We start from the raw sequence: 12,618 nt of genomic DNA on the forward strand, positions 1-12,618 counted from the left end.
ATTTGACAGTAAATAGATTTTAAATAAATTCTGTTAAGCAGCACATGGATGTTTTGTTTTTTGATTTTATTATGATATGTTTTTTTTGTTGAGGAAGTAAGTTCATTAGATTGGATTTATTTATGTCATGTGACACTGAAGACTGGAGTAATGATGCTGAAAATACAGCTGCACATCACAGAAATACATTATATTTTACAATATATTCACATAGAAAACAGTTATATTTATTTATTATTATAGTTTGGTTATTATAATCAAAATAAGATTCATAATATCAAAATATTTCTGTTTTTACTATATTTTTCATCTAACAAATGCAGCTTGATGAGCAGAAAAGACTTCATTTTTGAAAAACATTAAAATCTTACCCACTCTTCTTACCATCTTTCCCAAAAAGGGAACCATGCACAAAATGTTGTTCTGGGTTGTCAACCATCTCTTCTTATTTCTCAACAAACTCTACAGAGTCCACAGGTCACAACATCTATATTTCGGACCAGTACCTGTCTTTGGATGAGGGCCAAACCGTCCCGGGCCCTTTTCACCAGCTCCTCCACAACTTTTGGATCTTCCACTGTCCGGTTCTCCCTGAAGGCATCTCGCACCCGCCGGAGAGCGTACGTCCTACAGAAACAAGAGATCAAAACAACTCACTTGCTGTTTTAAATGTGCTTGCTCTTGAAACAGTCACTGCCACAATTTTGGAAGTCAAACTGGACAAAAAAGTCAAAAAGTCAAAAAAAAAGAAAAAAAAAAGTTTGATTCTGCATAATTTGCCATTTAACTTTTTTAAATTATTTAAATTATTTAATTATAACAAAAAGTTTTAAATTACTTACAGTTATTGCCATGTTAGTCTGATAAAGAAACATGCATGAATGAGAAAATAAAGCACGGAATGAGCTTGGCGTTAAAAATTGTTATTAAGCGGAATAAGACATGAAATAAAATGTGGTGCTCATTCCCTGATTGTGGTAATAACATACACTGTAAAAATAAATAAATTAAAATCTGTAACATTTATGGTTGGATGGATTGTGTGCTGTGGTTTGGTTTACTTTATTTTGTAAGGTATATGGTATGGGATTTTTATTTTAAATTCACAGAAAAAATGTATTGCATTAACTGATATAATGTTAGCATATCAACCTATTCAAGTACTAATATCTGTTTTGTACCATTGAAATACACTTAAATGCATCAAAAACAGGTGGTGATGAGAAAGTAACATGATGAAAACTCACAAACAGCTTTTCCACAAGCTGAGGACGGAAATATTTACAGTATATAGAGGCTGCATATGCAGTGTCATTAACACAAATACTAAACACCCTTAGCATAAGACACATGATAGCGAAATAATGCAATAAACAATAATTTAACAACATCAGATAATAAGATAAACTCTAATGCACACAACTGATAAGAAAAAAAACTGAGAAACATTAAATGAGTATAAATTTACAGTTTTTCACCGTAAAATTATACAATGACTTGTTCTTTTTCACTTCCAAAAATCTGTACAGTATTTAAAAAAATTACATATATTTTAACAAAACTTCTAACACCGTTTATATTATAGTATGTAAAATTACTGTTAACCAATTAACATGTTTTCATTGTACAATTTTTACAGTATTTTTCTGTTAAAATCACAATACTTTTTACAGTGTATGTAACCCCTTAGACACAAAAAATGTTTCTGCCATGCATGACTATTGTACATATATGTCATAATTAGGCCTAATATGCAGATTTTGCACAAAATTCTGGAAGTTACACTGAAAATAACATTTTGCATTTTCGACATATTAGACACAGAAATAAGAATGACATTTCTAAATATTAGGGCTGCACGATTATGACAAAAATCATAATTGTCAATTATTCCCTTGAAATTGTAATTGCGATTATTAATTACGATTATCACAATTTACATTAAATTATGTTTATATATCATTGTTTGATGCAGCTGCATGTCATTTTTTATATGAAATAATACTAAGTGCTTTACTATAGTATTAAGCCTCAAATGTCAACTAAACATCGGATTGATTTCTTCTTTAAATTATAAAAAAGTAAAAATATGAATGGGTATTTATAATGTTATTCTAAAACTAAATAAAAAAAAAATGGGGAAAACCCTTAAGATAACATGTAGAAGAAAAAAAAAATCGCATCTTTAAGTATGCAGAATAACATAAGTGGACTTTGAACGATTAATTGCCGCTTTGAACGATTACGTAATTGTGGCATCAATAATTGTAATTGCGATTAGAAATTCGATTAATTGTGCAGCCCTACTAAATATTATTTGCAAGTAGTTCAAAATGTTCCATTATTCCAATAGTCTGAAGATCACAAGACCCCTGCAAGGTTTATAAACCAAAGCACTAAAAGCAGGGGTTACACACAGAAGTCAAGTGTCCTTTATCAGTCATGGCGTGTGTGGGTAGATTGCTGTTTATGTTGTATCTCAACAGGAAAACTCAAAGCGCATTAAGAGATGGAGACCTGACTGACAAGGATGCACTGAGCCCGTCACACTGCAGCAAGAAGACAAAGAACGCTCTGACAGCGCACTGGGGAAAGTGAAGACCAACTCAGTCACATTTCTTCTGGATGACAGAGTTCATTAGCGGCAGCGCTGTGCGTGCCACATGCTAATAATGGAGCAGTCATTAGACAGCTAGTTACTAAGCTGCAAGGTAGCTTTGCACGTCTGCACTTCTAAGGTGCGAAAAAGCGAGGAGGAAGCACATCTCCAGGCTTTTCATCTGGAAACACGAGCAGTGTGGGGCATACGCAGGACTCAGTGCCACGCCAAGATCAAAGTCTCGCCTGGCACCCGAGGAACCACCTCCACAAGACGAGGCAACTCCGCTCTGACAGCCAAATCCAAGCTTCCCACCATTTCATGGGACGAGGGGAGAGGAGGAGGGGAAAGAGCCAGGGAGAAAGGCAGACAGGTGAAAGAAAATCTGCAAATAATGAGAGAAACCCACAGAGAAAGAGACAGACAGAACGGGTGAGAGCACACTCATGCGAGAGCGGAGCGATCTTAGATCATACGCTAAAAAAACAAACACCAGATGACAGATGCAAAATTGTGTCTTGAGAAGGAAAAGGGGCAGTTGCTAGATAAAGAGCGCGTCATCTTTAGAAATACCACAGTGACAGACACTTCAAAGGAGTCAAAACTGAGCAGCCGGCTTTGAAGCTCTCGTCATGTGCTTTTTTTTTTTAACAGCTCGGGTGTATTAAGTGTGACAAATCTGAGGTTAAAGCCATACACAACACTAGTGAAATGCGTATGTACAAATAACAGAACACTGAAGTCATACACTTTCTGGAAATAACACATTATTCTATGGCCCCGTTTACATTAGTGCGTTTTTGTTTTAAAACGGCGTTTTAGAATGAAAACTATCCTCGTTTACACTGGTGTTTCAGAAATGATCTCCGTTTACACTATACATCCTAAAACGCATGTCACGTGACCATTCATGCAGGTACAGCCATAGATATGAATAGATAGATTCCCTGCTATTTAGATCGTGGATCAATGGGGAATCTACCTATACATCTATGGGTACAACAATGTGCATGATGTATTGTTTACACGGCCGTCAAGGATACGCAGAGCGAATATGGGCAGCCACGTCATCGTTTTAAAAAGTCTCCATTTTGGTCCGTTAACACTGAAATGCAAGTTTTCAAACTAAAACGGAGTCTGCAGCGTTTTCAAAATCTCTGTTTTTGAGGGTCGAAAATGCCGGAGTAGTGTAAACGATAGGCGTAACCGTAGCAAAAGTTATGTGTTTTAAAACGAAAACGCACTAGTGTAAACGGGGCCTATATTCCATCTATTATTTGCTCACCTCATGGAACACCTACACTGATGGTTGCAACCATCTTATTGGCTTACTGAAAATGCATGACTCTTATATTTTGGCAAAACCTATACATATCTACACATACAATTCCCTTCAGTTTCCAGCTGAAATTAAACTAGTGGCAGTAAAACACCAACAATGTTTTTCCTTTTCCACACAAATTATAATTAGGAGGCAAATTAATATAGATTATTTTTGTACAATTCCTTGCACAATACTACGGTAAGGTCTTAAAACTCTTTTACCATAGAGCATGATTTGTGAAGTAATAGATTTCGATGTTTGAGTCACTTAACCAGTTCCATATGTACGGCTTTTCTGATGTAGTAAACCTGCTCTGTAGCGCACCCGGTACAGCATCGCACTTGCATCGTGAAGTGCTAAGGTATGAGTTTTGTGAAACATGAGTTATAATAAAAGAGATCAAAAACTTTAACAGTAACAATTTAGTGCCATACATTTAATTTCTGTACAACAATGAACATAATAAAACACTGCCAGATTCCCATGCGTTTCGGATAAAACTGAACATGCTCCCTGGGCATTTCACTTTGAAAATGTTGTGAAACATGCCAGAAGCAACTTAACATCATTTTGCAGAAAAGTCTCTCCAATGAGCATTGGTTGGTTTCTTCAGTGAAGTCCACTTGTAATGTTAGTTAAGATTTTTTTATTCAAATTTATCTTCACGTGACCATTTACTATTTTCTCTCTGTACCGTAAAGGGGTCATATGATGTTGCTAAAAAAACGTTGTTTTGTGTATTTGGTGTAATTAATTGTGTTTACTTGGTTTGAGGTTCAAAAACCACATTATAAACACAGTATGTTCCACATACCATACATTATTGTTGCTCCTCTCTGCCCCGCCTTTCTGAAACACGTCGATTTTTAAAAAGCTCATGGTTCTGAAAAGCATGGTGTGCTCTGATTGGCCAGCTATCCAGTGCATTGTGATTGGCCGGATACCTCTAACGTGTGACGCTACCCCATTGGGAATATCAGCCTCCATGGCTGTGGAGGCAACAATACTACAGCGAGAATCAAAGTTACGCCTTCTTTCATTGTGTATACATTTTGGCCGGTGTTATGCAAATCTTCTCACATAGGGATGAAGATTTGTGGGGGCGCATTTGAATGAGGCATTTTAGGAAGGCGTGGATGAGTCTTTACTTTTAGAAAGAATATCTCTTTGTGTTTGAGACTTTAATCTCTGCGACCTTAGAGATCTTATATACGCACAAACAGCTTGTAACACTCCAAAGACAACGGGAAACATGAAATAGCATCATATGACCCCTTTAAGAGAGAGAAAAAGGTTTTTATGGATTTCTAATACAGCTTTAAAAGTTCTGCATTCACACGACCCTTAATATGAGTTTATGGGTTGTGCTTTTCAAACTGGGTTCAATATAGTTGGTATTTTTTACTAAAACTGCTAGGAAACTTGATTTGATTGTTGATTTCAATACACAGTCTAATGTCAGCATTTTGCTAAGCAAACAGCTTGATACTCTAACATGCATAACATACTGATTTAGGGTAAAATTGTTCATTTTTAGTAGGCTGAACAATCAATACGTTTCAGAAGTGAATTAAACATTTAAATTTAAGATTTCTCTCAACTCTGCCCACCACCTTGCATTCATATTAAGAGTTTGATGCACTGCATGATGTCTTAGAATTTGGTCAAGTTTCTTAAATGATTAGAGGCCATTAAAATAAAATAAAAAAACTATTTTAAAAATCTTTTTTTTGGAATGTTTTTTTTGGATAGAATTTATTATATAATATTTGCATTTATATGTTTCTATACAAAATATAGCCATTTTAGCTCATCACATTCTTCAGTTTACATCACTTGCCATTACATCGAAGACCCAGTTAATAATAAACCACTCACATCATCCCTCCGAGGCAACAGCTGATAGATATTTTCAGTATTTTCAACCATCTGGCTTTAAGGTCATCAACAAGACAAAGCATTTGTCAAGATGAAAACAGAGCGATCTGTAGATCCGTGGTGAATTCTGGTTGGGGCCATTGGACAATTAAGCAGTTGGTCTTTGTCACCAGCGTAGGAACGGCTGATTCATCGAGCGGCATGCATATTGAATCCTCAGAGAGACACTCATCCTTGCTGCCAAGCATCCAGACTTAAATATGAGCCATGATGCGCGTGACAAAGCAATGAAACGCTTGTGCTTTTAAGCGAATGCGTCATATTGTCGGATATGCTTAAGCTGACCTTAAACAAAAGCATAACGTGGCGTCCGATTGAATGTAGCGGGTGGGAGCGTGATTAACACTTGGGCAGCTGAGAGAATTATATTTAGGGAGATGAACAGGAACTCTCGCTTAAGATCTTGCGACAGCAGATTAACAAACTCTTGTTCTGTAGGCGACAATTAGCATAGCGTCACCCATGGGCAGTTAAACACACAATTAATTCACCTCACCAACACAAAACATGAGTAATAATAGGCATCTAAAAGAACATAAAACAACCTGTTTCATGGTTCTGTGAAGTGGAACCAATTATAATGTCTTAATATTTAATGACACCTTCAGCTGTAAATACACAGGCCCTGTTTTATTAGCTAAAGATGCTTCCTGCCCCTGAAATGAATTTCACACGTACAGCTGAGAAATGATGAGTCTGGCCAAAATCATTTTAACAGAACTGTGGAAAAACAGAGAGATGAGAAAAAGAGGATAAGATGAGGAGAGAAGCAAGACAAGAACAGCCAGTGAGAGACAAGATGTGAAGAGACGAGGAGAGAAAAGAAACAAACAAAAAATGTCAAGAGACGAAGCAATTGGAGGAGGACTACACAAAGAGGAAACATGATGATGAGGACGAAAGAGAAGCCAAGAAGCGCAAGTGAGAGACAACATGTGAAGAGATGAATCAAAGAAAGAAGAAACTACGCAAGATTAGACAAGAAGAGAAGAGTGAAAGATCAATGAAAAGACATGAGACAAAATCAGAAGAGGAGAAACAAAGATGGGAGAAAATAAGAAGGATTAGACAAGAAGAGGTGAGTGAAAGATGAATGAGAGGAAAGAAATGAGAAAAGGAGAGCAATGAAGTGAAGATAAGAGAAATAAGAGGAGAGAAAAAGAGACGAGATGTGAAGAGGTGAGGAGAGACAAAAAGAGATGAGAAGAGAACACGAAAGTTATGAAAGATGTAAGCAAGAAGACATAAGACAAGATGAGACAATGTGAGAAGTGAAGAGAGAAACGAGAAGAGATCAGATGATACAAGAAGACAGGACATATGGTAAGGAAAAATGAGACAAGGAGTCTTGAGAAGGGCAGGATAGAAAATAAATGAGATAAAAAAAGATGTGTAGCAAAAAGAACAAGATGTCAAAGAGAGAAGAAAGGAGAAATAAGTCTAGACAAAGAAGATGATACGAGAAGAAACAAGACTGGAAGAGAAACCAAACACAGACAGATGACAAAGCCACTGGAGATAGATTAGGAAGAGAGAGAGAGAGAGAAAAAAATAAGACAGGAAAAGATGAGGTAAGAAAGAGAAACCAGTGAGGGACGTGAAGAGAGGAGATGAGGACAGAAGATGAGACAAAAAGCAAGATGAGAGCAGTAGACAATAGGTAGAGATAAGATAAGTGACAAGAAGAAACAAAAAAGAGAAAAGATATGATAAGAGAAATGAACTGAGAAATGAGAACAGGTGAGACAAGCAAAGAAATGAAGTGAAATTAGAGAAAAATGAGAGTTGAGATGTGAAGAGACAAAGAAAGACAAAAAGAGCCCCAGAGAGAAGAGATCTAAAAGACAAAACAAGACTAGCGCAGAAGAGAAATAAAATTATGGAAGAGATGAGGAACAGAGAGATGAGAAGCGAAGATATTAACAGAAAAGAAAGGATGAGGCGAGATGAGATACAAGGAGAGATAGAGAAACAAGATGACGAGGACAGAAGAACGGAGAAGTTAAACAATAAGAATCAAGGACAGATTAGTCTCAAAGATGCTAAGGACAGAAGATAAAAAGAAATAAGAGAAAACAAGGAAGATCTTAAAGGGATACTCCACCCCAAAATGAAAATTTTGTCATTAATTACTCACCCCCATGTCGTTACAAACCCGCAAAAAGCTTTGTTTGTCTTCGGAACACAATTTAAGATATTTTGGATGAAAACCGGGAGGCCTGTGACTGTATCACCATATGCTGTGTATGATCTTCTGTATCATCCGCGCCACAAGGATGCGCTGTTTCTACGTGTATTTAGCTTTGATTTGAAAGAAAACAGCGCATCCTTGTGGTCCGGATGATACAGAAGAGCACACACAGCATACGGTGATAATGAGAGACACAGAGGAGACTGTTGACAAAGGAATTGTTGAATAAAGTCGTTATTTTTGTTTTCTTAGCTTACAAAAAGTATTCTTGTCGCTTCATATAACACAGATTGCACGTCTGATGGCAGATGGAGTATTCTGAAGACGACTTTCATACTTATCCTGGACCTTGACAGTGTTATTTATTTGGCAGTCTAAGGGACAGACACAGGCCTCCAGGTTTGCATCCAAAATATCTTAAATTGTGTTCCGAAGACAAACAAAGCTTTTACGGGTTTGGAACGACATGGGGGTAAGTGATTAATGACATAATTTACATTTTGGGGTGGAGTATCCCTTTAAAGTAAAAAGTAGAGATGAAACAAGATGAGATGAGAGAAGAAAAAGCCACAACAATGAGAGAAAGGGAGCAATGTGAAAAGAAAATAAAAAAGAAGAGAAGAAAAGAGACGAGACGAGACAATTTTAGAAAACGAAAAGAGAAGAGGCTGTGATGTCAGAGCTTGTGGTTTCTCTCAGAGATCAAACCCACAGAGATGCTACTGAAGCTCAGCATTAATACTGAAGCGGCAAAATTACGGCTGGAACTGAGACTCGACAGAGACCCGTGACAGCCCCTGATCATCAGAAACAGGAGCACGCGCTCAACTAACAGCAAACATATCACCTGCCCACATCCTGCCAGGATGCCAGCAAACACCGTTCTGGAAAGAATATTTGGGAGGATCCAAAATGAAGGCTTGAGAATACGATCACGAAATGATTTGCAGCCACTTCAGCCATAAATCTGAGCAAGAAATCAATCTGATACTGAATCTGAACACACAGAACAAACGCAGTCACAGCAAACACAGCATGTTAAATGAACAGCAAGCAACCAATAAATAAACAGCGACAAACAGAACAGAATATAGCCCTCCGTTTCAAACAGGCGTCACGGACACCTCAAGAATTCAAACGGCTTTCAAGAAGATCTGTGAGACTTCACACGCAAATCTGCGTGATGTGAGCAGAGCTGATCCCTGATCACTTATTTATCTGTGGCTTTTAACGGTTTATTTCTTGTGAGCTTTATGAATAAGACTGAGCACAGATATGTCGTCACTGGCTCTGCACTAAGGACCACGGGGGAGGGTTATATTTAACGGGAAGATGCTTTACGTAAGAGCTGCCCTACTTTCTGCACTCTACACTTATTGTTAAATCTGCAGTGTGCACCGTCCTCTCCTCAAAAAGAGTCTCTCTTTCTCTTCTGGGTGCGTGTTGTGAATCTCCCTTCTTGGCAGATGTGATATTTTTCTTACCTTCCGTCAAAATCAACATCTCTTTCATCCTCCCTTCTCAATCATTCACTCTCACTGACTGAATCTGTTTCCGGCTTTCAATCATTTCAAGTTGTCCTGCATTTCATTCACTCTTCCCCTCCCTGCATCTCTCTCTCTCTCTCTCTCTCTCTCTCTCTCTTCACATGCTGTTTCAACTTCTTTCTCCCTGCGTAAATTTGAGAATTTCACATCACATACACACAGCGCTCAAACCAAGCAAAAATCCGATTTGAAGGAGTATTACACTGAATATCTCAAACATGCCAAATCTGAGTTTCCATCAGCATGTTAAAAAGCAAGTCGCTAGGCCTTGAATAATTTAACAGACTATATTACACAGTTAGAAAACAACATGCACAATGAGGTTTCTCGCAAAACCTGCCAGAATTACACTGAAAACAATAGACCTCATTAATGAAACGAGGGCAGAATGGATTTCTGTGCAAACTGTGACCGTTCATTGTCATTTGTTTCTTCATTAGATTTTTAATTGATCATAACATCAGTGTCTCAGCAATGGATGCTCTGCAGTGAATGGGTGCCGTCAGAATGAGAGTCCAAACAGCTGATAAAACCATCCGAAGTAACCCACAGCACTCCAGTCCATCAGTTAATGTCTTGTTCAGTGAGAAGCTGCGTGTTTGTAACAAACAAATCCATTGTTATATATCCATAATAACACAGTGAAAAAGTCATCTGGTCTGAATCAGGAGAGAAATCTGCACAGATCAAACACTGTTTACAAGCCAAAACAGCTCTAAACCAATGCTTGGGTGGATTCTGACAACAGGAGATGGGCTTTTTCACTGGAGGAAGCGTTATTATGGATTCCACAGTTTAAAGCTAAAACACCATAACGATGGATTAACACGCAGCTCCGCAAATCCAGTCTGTCTCTGTTTCATCAATCAGACATTTATGAATTGCATTAATATTAGCATTTGCATTCAGGCAAACTAAAAGCATTACAAAAGTATGAGCTTTAAAACTGTTATCGTATGAACACCGGCAGATTTCAGCGGAAGACTCCGAGCTCTGTGGAAAAATCTCCGAGTGGGTGGGAGATGATTATCCTCTGGCTGTCAGCCTTTTATTCTGTGAACACATTAAGCCTTTTATAGCTATTTGTAATATGAATGCACCATGATGATGGAATTTCCGAACAATAACTTGGAATGATATATCATGGTAATATTTTCAATATTAAGAGCTGAAGTGAGAATCAGGGGATGTTTCGAAAGGCACTCTATAAAGCTGTTCATACTATGTACAGTATACTGTGCATAGTACAGTATGTGCATTTACTGTCCACATGGAATATCTGGCTTACATACAGTACTATAGGTCATATAAAATCAAATTGTTTTTATTTTTATTTATTTTGGTGTTTAATAATAATAATAATTATAATAATAAAAATTACTATTATTTTATTTTATTTTAATTTATTATATTTTATAATTATTTTATAAAGTAGTGGTGTTATTGGTGTAAAAAAACAATGTATACATTTATTTTATATACATTATATATATAAAACGTATAACATGTATAATGTAAATGTAAACATTTGTTTCTTAAATTCATCATGTTTGGAATAATTATGATTTTAATGTTTTTATTAGTCTTTTATGCTCAAAGGATATTTATGTTCTCTCTCTCTCTCTATAATCTATATGAGATATATTATAATATAGTATATTGTACACACACAAAAACATTTCTTATTATTAGCATATATTGAACACAAAGCCGAGCTGCTCCTCTTATTTTATTTATTTAGCTGAGCTGCCTCTTATTTTATTTAGTTAATTAGTGGAAACAATTCAAATATTTGGGGGAAAGGAAATTAATATTTATTAAGCAAATATTTCTATTTCAAATAAATGCTGCTCTTTAAAACTTTCTATTTATCATTTTTATTTTTTGGGTGAATGGTGATTTTTTTTTATTAAGCAAATATTTCTATTTCTAGATATTATAGATAGATATATATATATATATATATATATATATATATATATATAATACGACGTTTCCAAACCATTATGAAGCAGTTTTCAGCTGGATGTCTCTCCAGACACATTGCAAACATCACAGATACGGAAATGAACATAATATCTGCATGTGTTTGCCGTTTTGATGCATCTACGTTCCACACTATGCCAGGGAGGCTACTGTATAAATGGCACGCGCTTGTGTCGCGGATAAATAAATGCATATTGTTGTAAATACCTATAATTGTAAGAGGGGAACTTCTTGCTCTCCTTCAGAAGAAGTCTGTAGAGTGACAGTACATGCTCTCTGCTGGACGCCGCCATGATGGAAACAGAGCCGTCGGTTCAGCGCGAGGACCCAAGAACAGCCATCAGAGGCGCGCCTGAACACATACACTCGCGTTACTGTTAACATATACAAGCGCATTTGACGTTCAAATTTAATTAACGACGTATTTTATATATTTGAAATATCCTACGGTAACACCGTGCACATAATACGCTCTAATTTAATATATGATATGAGAAGCCGTTGTATATTGATCAGGCACATCAGCAGTCAGCTCAACAACAGCACGCGCGTCCAGATAGAGGTGAGTGAAGGCTTCTTCAGTAGTGCTCATGTGTTGATTCGCACATATTTATTCTGTATTAGTTAGTTATGAAATCAGGGTGATTATATGGCGGCTGTTATTTGAAGTGGTTACTATGTTGTCAGTAATCGCAGGCTAGCTGTAGCTCGATCCTTGTTTATATCCGTCCATATCCCGCCATGCATCATTCTGACTGTTTAAACCAAGTTATGATGCGTGACCTTAACTGTGCATGTGGCAGATTTTTAGACCTCTACACTGAGCTGCTCTTAATAGTTCTCAGTCGAGCTAAAATGTATTTTTACATGCTACCAATAACACTATTTTCATTGCATAATTTACATTCTGAATATGTTTTGTCATATTAAGAACGTCTTCATTAAGAATGCAACAATTTATTAAGAATTTAGCTCGTTCCTCATGTTCTGTGTGTGGTCTGTTGTTTTGTTTTAAGTGATGGTATTTCATATA

At 36.7% G+C, this 12,618-nt stretch overlaps 2 protein-coding genes across 4 annotated transcripts in view; one reads left to right on the plus strand and one right to left on the minus strand.

Moving 5' to 3' along the window:
• Positions 1 to 11,930, minus strand: part of LOC109049668 (LYR motif-containing protein 4B) — a 48,160-nt gene extending 36,230 nt beyond the window's left edge. For all 3 annotated transcript variants that reach the window (XR_006158470.1, XM_042752203.1, XM_042752204.1), the window contains exons 1-2: positions 11,793 to 11,930; positions 507 to 627 (exon numbers count right to left, since the gene is read on the minus strand). Coding sequence is in view for 2 of the 3 variants with exons in the window: in XM_042752203.1 (XP_042608137.1) it covers positions 507 to 627; positions 11,793 to 11,878 (207 nt within the window). In the remaining variant the exon portion in view is untranslated. The remainder of the gene's footprint in view (positions 1 to 506; positions 628 to 11,792) is intronic.
• A 17-nt stretch (positions 11,931 to 11,947) lies between these two features.
• Positions 11,948 to 12,618, plus strand: part of fars2 (phenylalanyl-tRNA synthetase 2, mitochondrial) — a 122,501-nt gene continuing 121,830 nt past the window's right edge. The window contains exon 1 of the mRNA XM_042752199.1: positions 11,948 to 12,147. Within this exon, the coding sequence (XP_042608133.1) occupies positions 12,076 to 12,147 (72 nt within the window). The 5' untranslated portion in view covers positions 11,948 to 12,075. The remainder of the gene's footprint in view (positions 12,148 to 12,618) is intronic.

The sequence above is a fragment of the Cyprinus carpio genome, chromosome B24, assembly GCF_018340385.1.
Source record: "Cyprinus carpio isolate SPL01 chromosome B24, ASM1834038v1, whole genome shotgun sequence".
NCBI classification, from domain to species: domain Eukaryota; kingdom Metazoa; phylum Chordata; class Actinopteri; order Cypriniformes; family Cyprinidae; genus Cyprinus; species Cyprinus carpio.